The sequence below is a fragment of the Anarhichas minor genome, unplaced genomic scaffold, assembly GCF_050575085.1.
Source record: "Anarhichas minor isolate MPS153535 unplaced genomic scaffold, ASM5057508v1 ptg000026l, whole genome shotgun sequence".
Taxonomy (NCBI): Eukaryota; Metazoa; Chordata; class Actinopteri; order Perciformes; family Anarhichadidae; genus Anarhichas; species Anarhichas minor.
In genome coordinates, this window is record NW_027466472.1 from 10,012,659 (window position 1) to 10,036,272 (window position 23,614).

Consider the following 23,614-nt stretch of genomic DNA (forward strand, 5'->3'; position numbering starts at 1 on the left):
TCAAACACCAGCAGCCATTGGAGCTTTGACTGACAAAGCTTACAGAGAGCAACTATGGAAGGAGGCCAGACCAGTGATGTGGCTCCATCCTATCTTGGATGGTCCATCTTTAACACTTTCTGCTGTTGTTGGCCTCTTGGGATTGCTGCTTGGGTCTTCTCCTGTCGGGTAGGTAACTTTTCCTGAACATAATTGTTTTATCGTCATCTGCTGCTTTGTACTTCTGTATTCTAAGAGATGTCCTAAATTCAAAAACTACACAAAACCCTTTTAGTGTTTTTGCAACATTGTACATTTTTTAAACAGCAAGCTATCTCATCTGTGAAATTTCAAGTTTGAGCCGTCAAGAGGATACTTCGTAGTGATGAAGGTTGACTGACATGCTCATATTACAGTCAGATTCACTTTCATCTCTTTTTCTCTTGATGGCAGATTTGTTTCAACTGTAATTGATGACCTAATTTTCTTTCTAAACTTTATTTTTAAAGGCACAAAATGCTAATGGTCTCGGGCAATCAGCTGAAGCTGAGGATGCATCAAGGACAGCCAAGATCCTTAATGTTCTTTCACTTGTCTTTGGAATAATTTTCCTCATCATATTCATCACTCTCAAAGTCAATTCCCAATAGTGAGGACAACATTGGTGGTTCCCGTGTTGGAATCTCAGTAAAGCTCTTGTTATTATGAACTTCCCCTCCTCCCTGCATGTGTGTGTGCACACAAAAAGGTTGTACATGTGTTTGTGTATTGCCTACAAAACATCCCAGGAATTTTAATACACTGCTTGTGGTGACGAAAGCCAAAATAAACATGATTTGTATAAGGAGAAAACCTTTTTGTTGTTTTAAAAAATAATAATAAACAACTCTACCAAATTTTGCCTTTCTCTGTGGCTCATGTGGGACATATAATATGTAGCATTATGATTGTAACACTTTAGAAGTACCTAATTTCATTATGACAATAATATAATGATATGGGTAGTTGTATATTGTGCTACATTTACTTTATGCTGGGTAATGTATCGATATGTTGGAACAATAGGCAATTACTGGGGGAGGATTGTGTGTCCTGCTCATTTGAAAAACAAGTTCTTATCACCCACCATGGGGAGAGACATTCTGGCTGTGCATATAAGCCCTTAATAAGCACGTGAAATTCTGGCTAGCTCTGAATCCTGAATCTGAAGAGGAGAGTTTCTCCCCCGGATTTTGGATCAGACACTTTGAAGCACTGGTGGACTATAAGAGACTTTAGGCCTGGTCTATTTTAATTATTTAATCTATTATATTTTAATAAACTGTATTAATAAAAGACTAAAATCGATGTGCTGTCCTGGACAGAGTGTGCAGTAGAAATTCGTATGGAGAACAAATTCAGGGTTTCACCCCAGCTACACATCTGCCCATAAGGTCTTGTCACCTGTATAGAAACTTTTTTCTGTCTTATCCTCAGACGCGAAGACATTGTCTCTCTGAGGCTAAGAAACAAGTGTTTGTGTATTCCTCCCATGCCGCTTGCAATAGAGAACTTTGGTGTTTTTCTTCTGTCAAATAGAAGAGTTTCCCTCACACGGAGCTTTTCTCTCTCAAAAGTAGTTCAAGGTGGGTTAGAAGAGACGTTTCTCTGTGCTTCCTCTGTAGTTTCCCAACTTCCTGTTTGCACAACAAGAGACATGCAAGAGCTCTGGTTACTCTCTGACTCACAAATGATTTCCTGCCACTCTTGCACAATACTGACAACTACTAAAGAACAATAAAAAATGACATGTTTACAGTGCTATAACAAATGAATGTAATTAGATGAAATATTCTGTTCTTACATCTTCAGACAGCAATCCTCTGCTTGGTTTGTGAAACCTGTAAAGCAGGGAGGCAGCATGAGAGTCTGAAAGAGTCCTCTTTAAAACTCCTGAAGCGGGCTCTTGGTCCTGTAAGACACACAAATTGTCTTCCTGTCCAGAGGAAGGCACACCTAGTCTGGCCTGAAACAGTTCCCCCAGACATTCCTGCAGTATCTGTGATATAAAATTAAACGGAACAAAAAAATGAAATTGTCCCTAAAGACATCACATTAAAAGTAAACCCATTAAAAAAACAAAACTAGATAAGCGGGAATTACAAAGTTAAGCTTTATTTGAAATCAAAATGTTAACTCACATCTCCAGAATTTTCCTAAACCGTTAATGATTCATGGACACTTTGAGTGTTTGTCTGTACCTTGAAGAAAAGCCTCTGGAAGGCAGGACTGGAGTCAGAGCTCATGTCTTTAATCCTGACATGGGACAGACAGTGGAGCAGCAGCAGAGAGAAGCCTCCAACTGACTGGAGCCTCTGGCGACGGACAAAGAGCGTCTCCTCTGCTTCCTGTCAACAGAGCAATCATTTACTGTAACACAGCTGTACAAAGACATACGCATGCATCATTCAGTGATTTAAAAAAAAAAAAAGCACTGGGCCACATTGATTTCCCTGTACAATATGTTTTGCCTTTTTGAAAGGAAGTTAAAGGATTAGTTTAGCATTAAAGTTTTATGATTAACTGGAATATATAAATGAGGAAACGCAGCAAATATCCACTAGATTTCCGATGCGAGGGTCCTGGGACAGAGGATGTCGTACGTTGTACAGGTCATAAAGCCCTCTGAGGCAAATTTGTGATTTTTGGCTGTAAAAAATGAATTGAATAGATTATAAGAGTTGAATGCTGTGTAAATCAAACCTATCCAAATAAGCAGTAGATATGAATCAGTGATACACTGCCAATATTGTAATCTCTTTCATTTCAAGCCCTTGTCAAGGCCATCGCATGAAATTGTTACCCCCAGTGTGCAGGTGGTTTCCTCAGGAAGTGTGAATCTCTCTAAAGGAATCTTAAACCGCAAAACAAACTGTATAACCCTGAGCCCATGCAGAAAACCTGAAGGCTGTGGAATTGTTTTTGTACTGATTTGTTGGGTCTGTTAGTCTGACCTCTCTCCCCTGCGAGCAGAGGGTGAACAGAGTATTTTGTGTCCAGAGATCAGCAGGGCTGAACAGGCTGTTCTATAAAGCCTTTCACTTACGAGACTCAACACTGAATTGCCCCTTGAGGACTCCAAAAAGATGTAGCAGCAAGAGATAGACACAGCAAGCTGCTGTTGTGGTGTTGCACGAGCTGTTTGCCTTTCATTTTAAGGTACTGAGAAAGTTTGGTCGGAGTGCAGATAGAAGTGATGCTGGTTTGTTCCACTTTTCCTTACTTTCTGCTGTATTTAATACCATTCTCTCATTTTCCCCTTTAACAATTTTCCCTGCAGTATTTTTGTTTTTAGTCTTGATTCTCATCAATCATTATGATCACATTCAGTGTTGAAGGTGACTTATATGCTAGTAAGTAAAAGCAAAGAAGTATTAACAGCAAAATATACCTCATGTTTATATATATATATATATATATATATATATATATATATATATATGTCCACTAACAGTGGAGCTAACAATTCTATATAGTAATAAGTAGGTCACACAAAGTACTTAATACATGCTTTGTAAGGCATTGATAGTCCTCACTTGGTCACACAAAATACTAACGACTAGTAACTACCTGAATTAATCATGAATTTCAGTATTAATACGCATTTATAAAGTATATATTAACATAGTCCCTAACCATTATTGCATATCTAAATCATTATATATATAAATGCATGAATAATGTACATCTAAATAAGTTCTTTAAGCTGTTGTTATGAATTGTATACTAATGAGTGTTAATGTAGGAACATGAATTAAGTGTTTACTCATACTTAATAGCATGTAGTTATTTACAAGTGCTTTGCAGACACAGTATTATCACCCAGCACACAACCAAATAGAAGTACAACCAGGTAATATGTCATCTTCAAAAATTCTGTGGTATTGGAAGTATTTCTTACATCCAACTCTATGATATTTCGTGGGGTTTCATTTAATATGCGTGTCCACTTTATTGGTTGTGTTATAGTGGCATCACTCGTGACTTTATTAGTCAGTTCATTATCTTGTTATGTCACGCACAATATTAACAAATTGCACTAAATTGTACTGAACAACATGAGGAAAATCTCAAATTACACTCACAGAAAAAAAGCTCAAATGTACCTGATAAAAGAAGGAATTTCTGAAGGCGTTGTTGAAGTAGTTGTTGTTTGGGAGACTAGCTGCAATCTGAAGTGAAATGGCTGGAGTCTGTTGGAAAAGAGAACAATCCAAGCCTTTTTTATTACAATATTCTCACTGAAGCTCAGCCCATAAAAACAAAAAGCAATTATTGAAAGTGTGTAACAGGGAATGACACCAAGAAAACACAACAACAAGATTACCAGTGAAAGTATTTCAAGTAGTTATTTCAAGATGAGATTTAAGGGATGAAATCAGCTAACTCTTAAGGAAGGTCAGTTTAAAGCCCTAGAGCTTTCACACCAAACGCCAAGCCACCTTTGGTCTTTAACTGGGATACAGAGATACTTAGAGGGTTTCCTGCCCGAGTACTTCAGGCTGCACAGAGGCTCAAAATTAAAATTATAAAAATAGCCTCAAAATTAAACTAAGAATAAGTAATGAGGTTGAAAATAACTAGCACCAACCAGTTTTAGATTATGCAATGTGTGCATTAGGAATAGTCCATGCTGGTAGACCAAAAACTCTCTGGGGTTAAGGACTGACAGGTCCAAAGGGATCAGCTCTCCCTCACATTCCCACTGAGCATCGAGGACGTCTAGGAAACTCTTGCCTCTGTCTGGACAAAACACAGAACATGAAGGTTGTCGTGAACTAGTACAGGCCATTACTTACTGTACAGTAATAGCTCCAAACTCTTGGGAGAAAAGATGACAAATCTAAATTTGCCATTTTTTTAGTAAACATATGCCAACTGAGTGATTCATGTCGAGACATCTTTACTCAAGTTTACAGCTATGACTGTCTCAGACACAGGAACCTACAGTATGAAACACAAATCTGTCAAATCTGTTGTTAACCTTGAAAAACAACAAGGTTAACATTAGAGACTGGTTTTCTTTTTTAAGTTTTTCTGGTTGTTGGTCCAAAAAATACACAAATACTTGAGGGTAATATCTTTATATGTTACACATGCAACTAATTAAACTTAAGGGAGTTATTGCAACAATCTCATCATGCTTATTTCTAGCAGCTGTCACTTCATGTTCTCACAAGTGTGCGGTGTTTTCATGCTACAATCTGCTTGTCGACACTAGTAAACCACAAGTTCAACTGAGGTTGGCTTAGTTTCACAGGTTGTGATCTTAAAATATTCGGCAATTTGATGATGAACCTGATGATGGCACTAGATGAAATGTTGGATCCTCAAACATATTTCAATTTATACAGTGGGCAACATAAATGTTCGTAGCTAATTTAATGAAACTTCATCCAAACAAGACATTTCACTTAAAACCACAAATGTCAAACTCGTGGTGGCATTAGAGTAAAAGTCAGAGGATCACCGAAGTCAGTAGACGTCATCTTCTGAGGACCGTGAATGTATGTGCAAAATGTCATGGCAAGTCATCTAATATTTGTTGAGACATTTTAGTCTGGACCATAGTGGTGGAAAGACAGACTGACCTTGTTTTCCTTAGAATCAGGCCACTAGTGTGTGCAATAAAATAGTTACACCAGAATCTATTTTATTTAAAATAGCATATGCCTAAACACTTGAAATGAGTACCATCTTGGCTTTATTAGGGCTTTGGAAGCAAGAAAATAAGATGGTTACAAAAACATGCAGGCATCTAAATACACAATACGTACAGCTGCATGAACAGATGAATTTACTAACGTTATTTATTTAGGTAATATGTGTAATTTCATTAATTGTTGTGACAGCAACATTCATCTTTAACATGATAATGCTTATCATCACACTGTGATTGTCTTTACAGCCATCTGAAAACCACAGGTATTATCTGCAGTCTCTAACTGGAGGGAAGTGGCGTACTGTCAATTTGGTGCAGCCAGCATCAAACTATTGCAAAATAACCACAGAAACCTCCGTGCACGTCTTATGTGCACGTCAAACATGTTGTTCTGAGTTATCATTCTACACTGTTTCTTCTCCACATCAATCATGTTGGAGACTGAAGCGTTGAAAACTGTTCACACAGCTTCAAGAAAAATTTAGAATCGAAACTTAAAACTCTCTCAGGACCGCTCTTTCTGATTCCCTCCTGTACCCAAATGCGCCACAGGTGCACTACGGGAGCATGGCCACGAAACTGCAGGGGGCACCTGACTAAGATCTGGAATTCTTGGGTTAACATTGGAGTTAGCGATAGCCCAATGCATTAATGTCAGACGCCTAGGGTCACTGGTCAACCGTCATTATTTGAGGATTTGGGAGTGAGGGTTGAATCGGCCCTATTCACCAAAGTGCACCATAATCTAATGGGACCCTAATGGGATTATGCATGATTATTAAAAAAATAAAAACTGTGTCCGACCTACCAGCACGCTCTCCTCTCAGAAGCCCTGCTCCACAGGCCCAGCCCCTCAACTGTAGCTCCATCCCCTTCAACAGCTGGAACAGAGGAGAGAGCTCCAGCAGCTTGGTCCACTCCTCTTCTAGGAATTAAAAGCAACATTGATGGATAACATGATTGTGACACGCCACATGTCACACTTTCCATATGTTATTTTACATCATGGAAAACAAAAACAACCTGGAATTGTGGGGACAGAGATACCATGTGTCGGCTGAGCAGACTCTTTCATCGGCTGGCTCTCTGTTAGGAAATCAAGATTAAAATGACTCATTCCACATTTTGTGAAGGTTAGCATAGCTTATCGCTATGACTGGAAAAGGGGGGGGAACAGCTTGACTGACTCTGCTTGACATTCAACGAAGTCCCTTCATCCGGCCAATAAATCGTTGTAAAACCAAAGCTTGTCGTTTTTACACTTTATTACATTTTATTTTACACTTCATTTGATTAACCAATGTAGATATAATGTGTACATTTGTGAGCTTTAGAGGTGCTGTTTGGATTTAGTTGCCTTTTGGACAGAGCCAGGCTGGCTGTTCTCCCATGTTTCCAGTCTTCATGCTGCAGCGCTCACACACAGCACTGGGGCAGAGCACAGCACAGGACGACACTGGGTGACAGTGGTGTTACATTCTGTACTGCTGAATATAACAATAATGATAATAAAAGTTGTGCTATATCTCACCCTGGGAGTGAATTCCATTAGATGCGGTGTGTCTCTGTGAGTTGTGTGTCGGCGCTGAGCTGGCCTGCAGAACAGTGTTGTGGCATTGAGCTAAACTGACAGGCTCCCTCAATGACTGGGTAGAGATTCCTTGAGAAACACAAACAAGCTAGCCAGAGAAATAGCCAATTCATGGAGAAACAAGCAGCTGTGAGACTTTGTATTGTGAAGTTAGTTCTCTTCAGACGCAAGACACATTATTTTGAGTTAATGCATTTACTTTAACGTTTTGATTGAAACATATATTTGTTTTTTCATTGTAAAACTCACCCTAGTGGTTTTTGTACCTGCCATACTGTACGTATACAAGCTATGTCTTATTTTCAACACTTGTCAGAACCATAATAATCATCTGATTCTTCACTGTTCTCTCACCTCCTTCTACTCTCTTTCATCTCCAGAGACAATAAAGAAACAGAACAACACTCGCCTGGAGCTATTGATTTCTTTCTCCGGCAAACATTGATGACTGTTTCACTGCTCTATCCTGCTGCATTTTGTCAATGAACATATACAGTACATCACAATACATCAACACATTCTCAGTACACACACTCTCTCTACACACCTAGACAGGCATGTCATCACAAAGCTCGAGTGGCTTGAGAAGTACATACCTTTCACTGCAGGCACAGAGGCTGTCCAGACTCTAGAGGCTATCTCTAACCCATACGCCTGCTTTGTTGACAAACCTGAAACCCATCAGAAATCACACTCAAAGGACAAGCCTGCCAATATATATACATATCTATATAGATATCAATTAATAGATCCCATCTACAGTATTGTCTATTGAGTCAAAGCCAAATACATGGTTAATAATTCTACGCCAGAGCCTTAAAAACACATAAATGAGCCCCACTGCGGACATACTTCTTCATTACAATAAACATGGGTGCTGTAGTGTTAAGAGTCAGTCACACATACACTTCCCTGTTCCCTGCTGTAAATGCTCACTAAAGCATCAAAAGTATTGAAATATAAATATATACACTGAAAATAGTGTGCACCATTTAATCCTGTTTCATGTGATTTGTTATCTGTGTCTACAGGGCCCATTTTTTGGGGGAAATAAATTAGCCTTTTTAAAAATTGAATATTTAGGTTTTATGAAGTAATTATTGGGCATGGTTTTGGTCTTTTCATGGGATTTGTTGACAATAATAAAAATGTAGAATAGCACAAGCCTTATCCTTTGGCCACAGTAACAGAATATGTGGGGAAATGTAGATAATGGCTTCAGATCGAGGGATTTGCAGGCTCACATAGAGTGCAAAGACTAGGAAATGTGAGCTGCAGCACAGTCATTTCAAAGATTGCATATCAAAACTGAAAACCGCAGACAATTTGTATAGATACCAAATAACACCATTATTAAATGAGGACTTTTTCTTTCTCTGAAAAATACATGACTGCTGTCATGTATTAGTACCCTTATCATGTCGTAAATATAGTACCCCTATCTGGTACCAGAAATGTGCTGATTGCAGGTGTTGGGAGAGAAGCTGGCAGGCTGTTTGTCTTCCAGGAGCTGGTTCAGTCTCTCCAGCAGAGGCAAAGCCATCTGTTGAAGTAAACCCTTGACCTCCACAGTCGGCCTGTGTCCACTGCACTGGACCAGACCATATTCCTTAAACCAAAAGTTCCCACACAGTACTGCCTAGACAAACAGGAAGAGGGGTGTAGCTCAGAATAACATCAATAGATATCTCAGGTTTAAATAAACAGAATTAATGATGTTAAAAGGCATATGAGCCATAGACTTCCATGCATCATATATGTAGGTTTCTTTGTATTCAGTGGTATGTATGTGGTGTGTCTGTGTGTTTTGACCTGAGCAGTGTCGGCGCGGAGTTGAGAAAGGTGTCTGACAAAATGCAGCGCAATAAGAGCAGCTTCCAACTCTGTCAGTCTGGAGCAACACTGCTCGCACAACTCTCTCTGTTGCAGCTCTCTGTCCTGGAGGACAAATAAACACAGGCTTGAGAGAGAAGAAGCATGAAGTCTTATATACATATAGATGACAATGTTACAGAGTGCATCTTGGCTGGCATCAAAGTTCAATCACTAGACATTTGAAAGCTCTCTATAGCGACATGAGTCATATGTATTTGGCATTGGCGTGAGAGGGAAGTAAACATCTGACCTAACTGTGTCAGTCACCAATAAAGCCACAGGGCCAAAAAAAAGACCAGAAATCCATTACTCTGACCATGGCATGGAGGGGTGAAGCCCAGTCTCCTCCTTGTGCTGTCCATTTTTCTTGGTCTTGTTGCAGCTGCTCCATACTCACATCCACCTTATCAAGGCCCGCCACAAGCTCTGAGTGCCACACACACTGCCGATCCCACTCTTGCTCATCACCTAAACAAAAACAGAGGAACACAAAGACATGCTGCCAACCCCCAACAAATACTGGAAAATTATGTAAATTACTATACAACTGAAGGGTGCAATGTGAGACGCTGGCATGAAGCATCTCTCTTTTGGCAAGCAATAAATATAACCACAGCGCAGGTCATGAGTGTAATTTCCTTCATGCGCTTCATGTTGCCAGCTTGCCAGCCAATTTACCTAGTGTGAGGATGTGTAATACATGCGGAGGCAAGATCAGAGACAAGTGGGAGCGCTGAGCTGCTCTCCTTTGTGCCTCCGTCTGCGCTGAATCCTGCAGCTCCACGGCTGCTTCCTTCAGCTGCCTCCCTGACCACTGGACCTGCAGCAGAGTACACACTTGTACTTAGTTTGTGAAAAGTGGAGGCACATATTTGCATACTGACACCCAAAAAAAAAAAACAGTCAAGAGAAGGAACAAAGGTTTGGGAGGCACTCACTCATAGAAAGAGATACAGTGACTTTGCAGTTTGTCCTAAACATAACCAACTTGCTTACTTGCAGTGCACAGCAAGAAATGAAAACCTTCTTTAGAATTACTTTCAAATGCTGTTTTTTCCCAGCATTCATAAATCCCCTTACTCATTTCCAAATGTTTCAAAGGCTCAAAGCCTTTGAATTTCACCTCCTTTCTTCAGAGCCCAGGCTACATAAAATATTTACAACCAAAACAGCAAACTGCACCGCTGACCTGATAAGACTTTGTTTCTGTAACTCTAAAGAGACACTGGAATAGAGCTGAGTCCAGATCAGAGAGAACATCTTCCTCCCGTTGCCTCTGCTGCTGCCAGTAAGTGTTTCGTACACAAACCTCTCTCTGCAGCGCCTCCACCTGGCATACAATAGCAACAACAAATAGAAGCACATCAAGTTCGCTAAAGGCCATGCAACTGAATTCAATGGGCCGCAAAATTAAATACTGGAGGATAAACACAACTTCACCTCACTTAACATAAAGACTTTAATCACGTTTATCAAGTTCAAGAAATGCCCTCCTGCTGAAGTCATTGGGCTAAAAAGTAAACATCACCGCTGTTGTCCGTGGTCAAATGAAAGGTTTCTTGTGTGTATTCCTTTATGGAAACACCTCTCTGATTGACTTCCCCACCTGCACACTGTCAGTTTGATCGGCCACCGTTAGCCAGTAGGAAACTGTGACTGGTACAACGTATTTTCTGGACACATCCAGTCTGGCTCCAACCACTGGGGTCAACACCCCTGTCACTGGGTCAACAGTCTGAGATGCGTAACAGATAGCCACTAGGCCTGTGAAGTGCAACATGAAAAAGGGTACAACTTGCTTTATTCTGTATTGTTAAATATAATTTAAAAGAGGATTAACTGTGTCAGGTGGATAGTGCAATTGTTTTCTTTCTTACAGTACCTTTTCCGTCAGGGTCCTCCATGGTCCCTGCCAGCGGTATTATACTCCCAGAGACAAGGTCTGTCTGACAACCCAGCACAGGCACACTCAGACCAGATCCCATGGGGTCAGGGTACTCCATCCCCAGCAGAGCTGGCACACACATATCTGAGCCTACGAGAGGCATCTCTCCTGGTTTGAAAAGCACAGGAGAAGTCAGAGAGTTGGAGTGGAAGAAACTAAATATGAAATGGTGCTCAAATATTTATAAGTCTTTATGGCCAACATATTTATAGCAAGTTAGACCGTCTCAGAAGTAGGTCAATACTTTTCTAACCAGTATAGCAAAGACTTACAGAGTTGACATTCACTTGAGTTTACATTAGTGTTACTTTTGTGTTTATTTGGCTGAGATCAATCAACCTCTTAAAAAAGCAAATGCAAAAAATACATACAGACAGAGGGAGGTACATGAAACAGGATTGTGACTGCAAGGCACATCTGGCAAAGCATATTAAATACTATCAGATGCAAAAATAAGAAACAGACGATCAATCAGAGAACACGATAAGCCTGTCATGAAGGGCAGATGGGGAACTGCCTCGAGCAGATCAACAATATTTCAGTACTAAGGCAATTTGACTGTTGATGAGTCAGGAGCTAAAACAAATAAAAGAATATAGAAACACAGCGTCTACAGTGCAATTCATGTTTACATAATTTAAATCCTGTGAGACTTATATTAAACTTGCCACTTTTATGAGATAAAGCAGATCTTAGCATTGTGGGTAATGTGCTGAACTGTATGTTATTGCAATGTGATTACTATAAATGTGTGGCCTAAGTTTGTCTTTTTGGGGTCATGGCATACATTTTGGAAGTACTGATGGTGTAATAGTTCTGTGTTTCCTGTATTCTAGATTATGGATGTGGGTTACATATAGCTGCTTAGTTTCTGTGGAGGGTGTTTGCCTTTGGAAATGAAAGGCCATGTGAAAATTCTATGAGACAAGAAAAATGTCATCCACCTTAGGCTCATGAAACCTTTCCAACGCTGAAGAAAAATGCATAAGTCATTTTATGCATAAAACTCTTTTTGTTCTCAGTAGTAGACGGCACTTAAGGACAACACTGTGACATCTGGCAGAAGCAAAAAAGTATATATAAAGGTATTTTATCTAAAATATGAAATGCTCTTACTTTCAAAAACAGCACCGGCCTTCAGTAAATTAATTTCTATTCACATATCACAATAAAAGGTGTAAACAAGAAACAGATAAGCAAATGCAAAGTGGCATGTTTTTCTACTCATCAATGAGCAGATTTATGGCATTGATGACAAGCAGAGATTCAAATGAAAAGGTAAAAGGAGAAAAAAGTATATTCTACTTTTAGGATTATCTGTTTTCAAGCATAAAGAAACATTTTAGGAAAAGAGGACAGACAGCTAAAAAAGGTACAGAAAAAAGAAAGCACCTCATTTACAGCAACAAAGGGAGGAGCAGGAGAGAACCAACCAACCAAAAGAAGGAGAAATTCCAAAAGTGACTTTGTGATGTGCTGCTCACAGGAGACTACACCCTCTCGCTGTCATTTCCTCACCCAGAGTCCCGCCATCCTTCTGGAGACCTGCAGCCCAGTGCAGCAGGATACCCAACCTGGTCTGCAGCTGCAGCTGGCAGTGCAGGCTCCGTCCCCAGGCCTGCTGGAGCTCTTTGGCTGCAGCTGCAAGATGATCTTGTCGACCGCTCCCTCTCTCGCTGCCCTGATGGCGCTGCAGGGTTTGGTCTGATCCCCACTCATCAGTTAGTGGCTTCAGGAGCTCCAATACGTTGAACATCACTGCCAGAACCTAATCGAGAAATGTTTTACTTTCACTCAAGACATTTGTTTTGGTCAAATATCTACTGAATGAATCTGTTATCCGTGTCATAATATGGTACAACACACATACATACTATTCATTAAACTATGCATCAATACCTCCAGAAACAACTGCTAAATAGACTTTGTGGTAAAATTATTATGCCAACTGCTGTTTTCAAGGTGAAAAATATATAAATCTCAACGTTTATAAAATTTGAACATCTACAATTTCTTCATTTCGAAATGTAGTCAAAAGCATGTCAAGCACCTTGCTGTCTAGAAGGGCCTGGTATCCGCCTGCATTAGGCAGCAGTTGCCCAGCCCGTATGCTGGCACCTCCCACTCTCACCAGCCGCCCACTCAGAGGTTCGATAAAGGACTCTGCCAGCAGAACTCCACCTACTGGCAGCACAGCTCCTACACAGAACACAGTTAACCCATTGAAGGTGTGGTAACTTCGACACAGGCTGTTGTGAGGACTCACCAGCAGCACTTACCTGATGCTGGATCTAAACTGACCCCAACAGTGAGCACAACATTCCCCGTTCTGGAGTCTAGCATGGGATAGCCAGTCTGTATGGGCTGCAGCAGGCGGGTGAGGGGACAGACGTGCACCCCTCCCAGTGGGTAGACTAGTCCTGTCTGGGGGTGGATGGTTACAGCCAGAATGGGCACTGGGACCCCTGTGTCAGGGTCCGCCATGGGAACTCCCAGCTGCAGTCTCTGGCCTGGTCTGAGGCCTCTGAGCCGAGTGTTGGGCAGAGGCTGGTCTGAATGGCAGGAGGTTGGGTAAGGAATGAAAGGAAGGAGAGGACTGTCCCACTTCCTGTTGTCTCCTGAGAGAAGCACAGGTTAGTTTTTTCAAATGTCCACAAACTACTGTGGTAAAAGAATGTTGTTGTCCCCTTCTGGTCATCCCCTTTTGATACAATTTCCAAGAGTTATAGCTGTAATATTATGCCTTTTCCTACAGTTGCTATTTTAGGTATAGTCTTTGTTCCAGATAACTCCAATCTTCTGCTAACTTAAGGAAGGTCGTTGCCTTCTCCTTTCTACTAGACGTTTAATTTGATTAAAATGGAAGGATGTAACCCCTCCATCCCACAAGCAATGGATCAAAGATGTGATGCAGAACATCAAGCAGGAGAAAATTAGAGTTTACAAAACCTGGGAGCCATTTGTTTCTTTAAAATATTATTTATCTTCTTGTACATATTTGTAACTTGAGATGATTTATGTCAATGTCTTTTATGTCAAAAATTATAAATCGTCCAACCCTGAAAACTCTTTCACACAGTCGTGCCATCCATTTGAGTGATCACTAATGCATGCAGTGAGGTTTTTGTGTGATATGCAGTTTTTCCACCTATACTTACTTTACCACTATCTACTTCAGTTATTAATGTCTTCCACTTTTACTAATACTTTGAAGTAAAGGGAGAACAGGAATTTTGTTTTTAAATGATATCCCCGGATCTAAGGACAAATTTCAAAAACAGATATTCATATTTTTGATTAATTGTGCTGTGGCAATATTCAATTTCCTGTAATATATGCACTTCTTAAACCTCTAAACCTCACTACAAAACACTTTAATATACTGTTATAGCATGTGTATGTGACCAGTTATCCACAATGTAAAAAGAATACACCAGTATTTTGCCTTTTTCCTTTTCTTAATTTAGTTTTCCCACCCACCAAAAATAAAAATGCACAAGCACCCCTCATGTTACCTGTACATGAGTCGGTTGTGAAAACTAGAGTAGAGCTTGCAGGATCATAGGCCACGTTGCCAGCTATGGGCATAACTCTGCCGGTCTGTGGGTTGAGGAAGAAATCAGGTGGCACCGCCATGGTGTGGCCGCTGCTCAGCAGCATATGGCTGTGAGCATTTGGCCTGAAGAGGCCTGTGACTGAATCACAATGAAGTGCCCGGCAAACACGCAGAGATCCATCAGGACCTGGAGTGAGGCGGGAAAAGAGCGATCATCAAACTGTAAATGATTATGACATGTCACATGCAGTGTGGACAGCTTTTCATGCTGATGTTTTCTTATTGGATTGCTAAAGTGTAAAAAGTTGAAACAATTATGTGTCTTTATCATTTATGTGCACCTCTAACTGTTGGAATATCCTTGTTTAAAATGCTAATATGACATTTTATGCGCTAATTGTTGTAGTTGTGAATGTTTTTACTACTGTGAAAACTTGATGTGTGTCCCTGAATGGGTGTGAAGTGAAACTGGGAAAGTGTAGGTGTATCTGTATGTTTTCAGAATAGAATCGTGTAATTCTTTTCTTTTTTCTTTGCTGTTGCAGGGCACATTTTTAAGCAACAGATGGTGCTGTTTTTCTAAGATTCAAGGATAGAGTATTTGAAATATTTAAGTCATCTAACTCAGGAGAGTTGGACTCACCAAAGATGTGGTCCTTGGTCAGCACGGTCCCAGTGTCAGGGCAGAGCAGCTTGGCCCCTGTACCCTCACCCAGAAACCCCCAGGCCCCCTGACGCTGGCACTCTGCTGACACCAGCTCTCCCATCTCCTCCACCAGGGAGGTCAGCCTCTGGATCAAACTGAAGATGGCAAACGACAGATGGAAGATGTCAGGGGATTTACTCCATTGCACTTGCCGTTTGTGTCACTTTGCAAAGGATGACTGGAAGCTTTACTTTTGTTGGAGATTGTTGTTATAAACCTTAGACAGTAGTCTGGTGCACTCTCTGAGCTGAGCTGTGAACACACTGTGAACCCTCTGCTGGGCCTGCTGCTCTCGACTTAGGACCTGGAGAAACCAGCAAAACAGTCACAGCTAATGAAATATACAAAGTCAGCTGATTTATTGATTTATTGAAAATTGGTTAACAGTAAATTTATCAGCAACTATTTTGATAATCGGTTAATGATTTTAGTCCCGTTTCACGCAAAAAGGCCAAACATTTTCTAGCGCCAGCTTCTAAATGTCATATTTTGGTCTGGTCTTTAAACAAAACAAGTAATTTGATGGCGTCACCCTGGGCATTTTCCACCTTTTCAGACATTCTTATGACCAATTAATCAATTAATACCAAATTCGTTGCAGCCCAAGAAAGATTGTTGTCTCTTTAAAACCTTCTCTTTCTCTTGATATTTCACTGTCCTTGTTATTAGAATAATTCGTTTTCAGAAAGAAACCAACCACCTAATCTTTATAATTGCATTATAGAGGATGTACAGATGTGAATGTCATGTAATGTAAACCTGCAGCTGACTGTCAAGCAGTGTCCTCAGCTGTGAGGCCAGAGTCTTCCGTCGCACCACCTCCTTCTCCACCTCCCTCCTCATCCTCTCGTAATCGTCTCCCATTCTCTCCTCAGTGATCAAGCGAGGGTGGAGTAGCTGCAGTTTCCCAAGCACTCCCTGATATAGCTCCTTTACCTGGATACACAGAGACACACATATGAAAACAAAAGGACTGCCGCACAAACGTCTTCAGAAAATCGTTGAAATCAGATCACACATCCGACCCCACCCCAATACAAGTAGCACGCACCTAACACTGGTAAGACATGCACCTTTGTGGGGTGACACATGGGTGTGATGTGTGCCATCTCCACTTACATCTTAATCCCCTCAGCTGTCCTGAGGGCTGTAACAACAATCTCTGTCTCCTACACTGCAGCCAGCAAATGCAGTTCAACTTTTTTGCGTGAAGTGAGTGATTGGATTGAACTAGTGCTTGTCAGAAATGAGGGTTATATGAAGTAGACTAACAGTCAGGCTAGAATATATATAAGATGCGTTTGACTAGAAGATCAATACCGCTTTCATATCTGTACATTAAATATGAAGCTACAGGCAACAGCTGGTTGGAAACAGAGGGAAACAGCTAGCCTCACTCAGTCCAGTCGCCTACCAGCACCTTTAAAGATCAGTAAGTGTAAGAAAGATGCTGCGTTAAGCAATAATCCCTCTTTAAACCACGAGTCCTTTTTACACTTGTGTGGATTGAACAAATTTAGTGAGATTTTACATGTACTGGAGGGCAGATTTTGTTAACTTCCGACAGAGCCAGGCCAGCTGTTTCCCTTTGTTTCCGGTCTTAAAGTTAGCTATGTTTACCAATGGCTGGCGATAGCTTTATATTTAGCATACAGACATGAGAGTGGTCTCGATCTTCTCATTTAAAGCTCAGCAAGAAAGCAAATAAGTGTATTTCAATGATGTAGGATGTTATCCCTCCATTTAGACAGTGTAAGCAAAAGCTATATAAAATACATTGCAGCCTGGGGCATCCTACTCCATTAACTATTCATTAAACAAGAATTTATAATATAGGATATTAATGTACAATTGTATGTGTAAAACAGTCCAAAGGGGAATAATTCCTGGTGTCCCTGGAAAGGTAGGACAGCTCAGAGAAAAGAATAACATGAATCAGAGAAAAAGAGGGTCAATCCTTTCACATACTGAATGTTTTTTTTGCATTTAAAAGAGCTACAGGCCTCAGTGGTGAGCTGTCCCAGTCGTGTGGTGACAGACAGACTCTGTTTGATCAGGAGGCTGTAGAAGGTGTTGCTGCTGAATGCCTCCAGATCCACCTGGTGTTCATAATCCCAGAACTCTTCCAAGGTGTCTGCACAGACTGTAAAGAAAGTGAAACACGACAGGGACAGATCATTAGAATATAAAAAACACATCCCTTTAAAGTGAACCTTTAAGAGCGAGCACAATGTGCTGCCTGTTGAAGATCAATGAACTTAGACCGCGTCGTCCATACGTACCTGCATGTTTTGGTACATCCGCTCTAGTGTTTAGTTTCTGGTGCACGCTTTTCTTAATGTATGCACATCAGAAGCTTTGATAAATCATTTCACTCTTTACAAGCAAATAGCTGACACTTGTTTCTCCCAAGGACATTTTGGAAGGCCCTTTTTTGGCCAAAGCATTTTATAAAGGACTGGCATAAGGGAGGAAATGTTACATGTTCTTGTTTTAATAATGGCCTACGCCTTTTTAAGACACTATTGAACAGTCAAATGATAACGCTATGTAGCAAGGTAAATACTTTTATCGTGCAGCAATTCCATAAAAATGAAACAAAATAGTAATTGGAGGGGATTTCCCAAGTCCTGTGACATTTGGACTGTTGTCATTTTTACTGTTTGTCACTGCACGTGATATCAGGATTGTGACAAGAGCCTTTTCAACAGTAATTGGTTGGGTGGGATCAATGCCCAGGGGTCACTCTCAGCGTTACATAAGAAATCATAAGGGTCTTCAACTGTGTCAGTCTTCTTGTGTACGTGTAAGTGTGTGTGTGTGTGTGTGTGTGTGTGTGTGTGACTTTGTTTTTGAGTGTTATGTGTGCACACTGCAGGGGCATTGACGTGCATTGACGTGTTGCAGATCATGTTTGAATGTAAGTTATGTAACATATTGGCCTTTAAGCTTTCAAATGAATGAGCTGAGAAGTCATGTGCGCGCGTGTGTGTGTGTGTGTGTGTGTGTGTGTGTGTGTGCGTGTGTGTGTGTGTGTGTGTCTGTGTGTGAGCGGGTGTTGTCACAGCCACAATATTGTACCTGGCTGAATGGAGTCTTGTGTCATTCGAGCTTGATGGTTTCGGTGAATCTTCCTAAGTGAGATCACCCTTGAACCTTTTGATGAGTAGTCGTCCATGTGGTAGGCCAACTGCAACAAGCGATACCGTGCTCTGATTGGCTGCTTCTCAGTCCATCCATATTCGCGGAACAGGATCTAAACATGGGATAGATGAATGAAAGTGAATAAGTGATACTTTGAACATGTGTAAGTGTGTGTATGTGTTTGTGTATGTACACTAACCAGCAGTGTAACACATATACAGAGTATGACCACAGCTCCAAATAGCAGTCCTCCGGTCACCAGCCATTCTGGCCTCAATAACAGGTTGCGTCTCCTACTGATTCCCACCCTGGTCACATGACGAGGGATGGTGGGGAAGAAGGGACCGGGCTCATAACACTGGCCGCCTGCAGGCATCACCCGCACGTACTGAGTAAGAAAAGTTATGAGAGCAGAAAGTGAGTTTTTTCACTATTCAGGTGATGTAAATTCACATTAATGTAAGAATTTGCTCCAGTTAGACCTAAATCAAGGAGTTTGTCTGTTTATACTTATAGTTTATTATGACTATAAGTGGAAGGACACTAGTGGTGCTGCAGAGCAATATTTAGCAGGTTCCTCTTCGGTTCGTTTTAAGTCGTCTACCATCAAATGCATGTGGACGCCCTTGCACGTCATAGGTAAATTGGTGACTTGATACACACCTGTCACTTTCACCTCAATCTCTCACAGAAAAAATGTTGTTGTTAGGCATCAACAAAGCAAGCAGTCAGAAAAGCAGTTATATCATTTCAAATTGAGTTACCAAGTGTTTGTGCTGATTGCTGCTCAGTGTAAAAACATATACACCAGGCTGGCTAAAGACCACCGCAAGGAAGCTGGGAGGAGTCCAAGACAGAGTCAGCTCTTCTTTTAGCTGTCTGAATGCGCCCCAGTCGAAATCGCTGTTTGTGTTGTACAAGTTGTCACTGCAAGACATGAAGTATTAATGTAAAGTAAGTAAAAAATGCAGCAAAAAGTGATATGAAAATCTTGTATGCCCAGCATTTAACTTACAGATCATACTGAGGAAAGAGACGTGTATCCACAGTGAAGAGTATAACGTCGCCCAAATGGAGACACGTTGTGGGGTTCAGAACTCCAGTTACACTTCTGTCTTTCACTTCTTCCTTGGTATCACTCTTGTTTCTCTTCCTGCTGCTGGAATTCATTTCTATTTCTTCACCACTGATATTTTCAACTTCGGTGACGTCCCACAGAACATCAGAATTTCTTCCTAAAAAAATGACAGCACAGGACCCTCATCATGGATCATTCATTATTATTTGTTTAAATGAACAAAAAAAAAAAAAAGGGTTTCTTTTGACAAACCAGCTGAGCTCTGAGTGTCCCACTGTGTGGTGACAGGAAAGAGTTGCTGAAGCTCCTTTGGGAGGCCGCTGAGGAGGCCGAGGAAGCCTGCCTCTGCAAATTAGACAATAAGGTATAAGATGTGTGAGACAAATAGAGAGAGAGAGGATAGACAGAAAGCCACTTTGTGTGTCTTTACCTGTTGTCTGAACAATGTAGACAGCATGTGAGGAGTTGAGATGACTGTTACACAGAGGAGTCCCCTGGGAGTTAAAAAACGTCTCCAGCACACTGCCTGAGACGCCTGTTACCTACACACGCACACACACACACACACACACACACACACACACACACACACACACACACACACACACACACACACACACACAATAACAGTGTTTACCATTTATAGGTCACTGCAACAAAAGAGACGCTTGTCCTACTCCTTATTCTGCGATAAAGACGACATTGTTTGAAGGTTTTGTATACATTGCCAGGTCTAACTATTCTTTGTTTTTTCAATGGCAATATTGTATGGATATCATAAGCAGAAAGAACACTTCTCGGATACAGTGGGTTTTTAATTGACCCAAAAGCATGCCTTTTCTCTATATTTCTTTTTCTTTTGTGGATTAATATGTTGCTGTGTGTGTTTATACAAATTTAAAACTGCCTTTGCTAACCTGACTTTCATAGCGCCACACCAGCTCCATGTCTCCATTGGACTGGCAGTTGAGTTTTAGCTCAGTAGCTGGCCTTCTCCTACAAAGGCCTCCACATGCAGCTCTTCCAGGAGGCTCTCTGCAGACACACAGACCTAGTTCCCCATCATAACCCCGGTAATCCTCTGCAGATTGACACACCTGCAAGAAAGTAACCAGTGCAAAGCTGAAATCAGCTAAATGCTTTATTAGTACTATAATCCTTTTTGAAAACAAGCAAATATTACTGATCTTTTCTCTGCTTGGACCAGCTTTCATACATAAAAAGTGTCAACTCATGCCCGGTTTGAGTGTGTAACTAGGTGTAAGGTCATTTGTACCAAATACTGCTATGGAGGGCCGTGACAAAAATAAACAGTGCATGGGTAGTACACTGAAGGCCTTGCTATCTGACAGTCACAGGAAGCAGTTAATGGTTAAATATTAAGTGGGACTAATACAAGCCTCTGCTAGATAAACTATTGTCAGGTTCATGGAGGAAAGGGCAAAGACATCTAGGTTGTACTCAATAGCCTTTTCTATGAATGTAGAGTTCGTTTTTTCAGTGTGTTCTGTAAACAGATCACAGTCTACAGTCAAAATCCTCAAGCATCATTCAATCAGATCATCAGGAAGAGTTTCCTGTTGTTTTGTGAAAGACATGCCAATTACCTTTGCTCTACTTTAGTGTGTAGGTCTACATCTGTGTGGGATACAACTGCACAAAGTCTGACCTGCTGCCTGCAGTGAAGTGCCCACTGATATCTGTCCAGACAGTCTCCATACTGTGTACGAGTTCTTCCGTCTCTGCAGACATAGTAGAGTTTGTGTACACACGCATCTCCTTTGTTGGTAGGTTGGTAGCCGATGGTGCAGTGGCACTGCCCATCACTGGTCTGCAGAAAAGGCAGCAGAGTTCAAACATCGTATATAATGTTGCATGCAGTTCACAGTGTGGTCCGTTTGTTACCTAATTTGCTAATCTGGTCATTCATTCCTTCACTGACAAAGCATATCAAACCATATCTATCTGTCTTCTTTCTTTCCTTCTTTCCTTAATTTATCCCCTCATCTGTTTTTCCTTCCTTCCTTCCTTCCTCCCTTCCTCCCTCCCTTCCTTCCTTCCTTCCTTCCACCATTCATTCATTTATTCATTCCACATTTTTTCTCACAAAGACCCATGTATCAGTCAGAGAAAAAAAATCAAATTTTCCTTAAGTGCTGATTAGGGTGCTAATCACCAGTGCAAGCTGCAACAGAGGAAACAAGACCCAACTGCGAAGGAATTTGATCTAGAGCTCTTTCAGCTTGAAGCAACAGATTGTAAAGTCTAAAGTTTCCTCTCAGTGAGGAAACTACTCTCACATGAGCGTGCACAATGTTTCCTAGGATACAAGATAAAGAAAGTCAAGAGAATAAAGGAGGAGATTAGAAGACAAGTGCACAAGTGGGTGACTGGTAAAGTACCCACTTGTGTACTTTGTTTGTGCTGATATCAAAATGGTCACATAAACACACTTCAGAGAACACAAAAGGAATGACTGGGTTGATCCTATTGTACTATCATGTGAAAACCCTTTGTCACCTGGAAACTCTGTCCCTCTCCCAGACAGACGCAAGTGTTGTGACCGGAGAGAGGCTGCTGAGCGTCAGGGCCACAGGGAAGGGAGGCAGACAGGCCTGGTCTAGGACAGAAGTGGTGAGGAGGACACTTCAGACAGCTGTCAATGGACATAGCACCAGAAGTTGGCCCATAGGTTCCCCTGGGACAAGGGACTGGAATGAAGTTCCCCAAAGGGCAGTAGAAACCTATCAGAAATAAATATATATATAAATATACACAATACAAATACAAAAAGGACTGGCAAAGTAAGGGTTCTGTGTCTGTCGCTTCTCACCAAAACCATCTAGAGAAAGTATACGGAAGAGGTTTGTGAAACTATTTGTTAACATTTTCAAATGAGTGATTAAACATATGTAGAAAATAAGTACGGTCAAGATAGCTTACCTGGCTGGCAGGATGGCCTCTCCTGGAACTGTTGACTCAAGTTGTTTCCACTGACCAGAGCAAGAAGCACAGCATTCAGCCACCACACACACCTGAAACTCTTGCATCTGCATGTCCTTAGCATGGTTAATATGTTCACCTGCTGAAGTAAGGGGCTGGTGCACAAGTAACCCAGCTCTTTTCCAGACTCAGGGAGACATTTTTAATTCTTTATCCAGGATCTGTAAAAAGTCGCTTGGTTGCGTGCCTTGTTACGGTGATAGCCAATAAAGTAGTTATGAAGATGGCGTAGCAACCTCACTCCCTTAATAAGCCTCCCCTGTCTGCTGTAGTCCTGCACACATGACCTGATCTGTCTGTTGGTAGACAGAGCTGCGAGGTAAGTAGTGGGCTAGTTAGTCTGCATAGCTTTCAATGGCCTGCTGAATGATTTATGAGGCCTGTGAGGTAAGGTGACAGTGACAGTGGAAATTAGCGGGGAAAACAGAGAGTGCAGCTGCCTGGTGCTGCCGGGTCACATTACTGCATTTGTTGTTCTCAATCCTACCATGAAACTGATTAAAGATTTTGCTTACAAGATACATCAACGCAGCTTTGCTTTAGAGGTGTCTTCTAAGCACTATGTGCATCACAGCAGCTGCTGAATTCACATTGAAATTCACATATCAGGCTCAGATATCTGCTCTGATATAGTACCTGACTTTATGCAAGACAGCTGCAACTTAACTTCTATTCAGATGATGAATATTATAACCGTTCATCTGTGTTTACGTGTCAAGGTCTGTGTGACCCACAACTGACGGGTCATCTTTTGCAATAAATGTCTGTTTTATCTGTGAGCTGATAGTGTATATGCAGTATAACGTGCAAAATGCATAATGTATGCATTTATTTATGTTAGTGACCTGCATATGTTACAAACATGTTTATTTATTTGGTTAAAAAAATACACATTTGACAAAATTTTTGTTTTGGTTTTTCATGAAAACCTCTGCATACCTGTGAAATAACCAAGGTGAGATTGTTACCCTTTGTTCCATATTCAAATCAAGCAGGGAACCTAACCCTGTATTATGCTGTGCAGTCATTAAATATA

The 23,614-nt window shown here is 41.0% G+C and overlaps 1 protein-coding gene across 1 annotated transcript; it reads right to left on the bottom strand.

The window, feature by feature from the left end:
• Positions 1–1,757: 1,757 nt before the first annotated feature.
• On the bottom strand, positions 1,758–22,642 carry LOC142959333 (uncharacterized). Its single transcript, XM_076100585.1, has 32 exons — positions 22,519–22,642; positions 22,096–22,319; positions 21,245–21,406; positions 20,493–20,672; positions 20,006–20,012; positions 19,828–19,920; positions 19,513–19,732; positions 19,262–19,424; positions 18,697–18,885; positions 18,435–18,609; positions 17,357–17,496; positions 16,113–16,289; positions 15,545–15,657; positions 15,291–15,448; positions 14,607–14,834; positions 13,371–13,709; positions 13,142–13,290; positions 12,610–12,859; positions 11,029–11,199; positions 10,753–10,910; positions 10,336–10,476; positions 9,825–9,966; positions 9,414–9,614; positions 9,284–9,297; positions 9,084–9,209; positions 8,721–8,910; positions 7,868–7,942; positions 7,212–7,340; positions 6,485–6,605; positions 4,610–4,757; positions 4,125–4,211; positions 1,758–2,366 (listed from the first exon to the last, which is right to left on the bottom strand). Exons 1-32 carry the CDS (start codon positions 22,640–22,642, stop codon positions 2,175–2,177), a joined length of 4,986 nt encoding a protein of 1,661 aa, XP_075956700.1. The 3' UTR covers positions 1,758–2,174.
• Positions 22,643–23,614: the final 972 nt, after the last annotated feature.

What these genes read in the sequence shown, in the direction of transcription:
- LOC142959333 (XM_076100585.1), bottom strand. Translation starts at nt 22,642, where the DNA reads ATGCTAAGGACATGCAGATGCAAGAGTTTCAGGTGTGTGTGGTGGCTG. An exon ending in CAGTTTAGATCCAGCATCAG is followed by an intron (nt 13,291 to 13,370) that starts GTAAGTGCTGCT and finishes TGTTCTGTGTAG; the next exon opens with GAGCTGTGCTGCCAGTAGGT. An exon ending in CATTGCATAATCTAAAACTG is followed by an intron (nt 4,212 to 4,609) that starts GTTGGTGCTAGT and finishes CTTTTCCAACAG; the next exon opens with ACTCCAGCCATTTCACTTCA.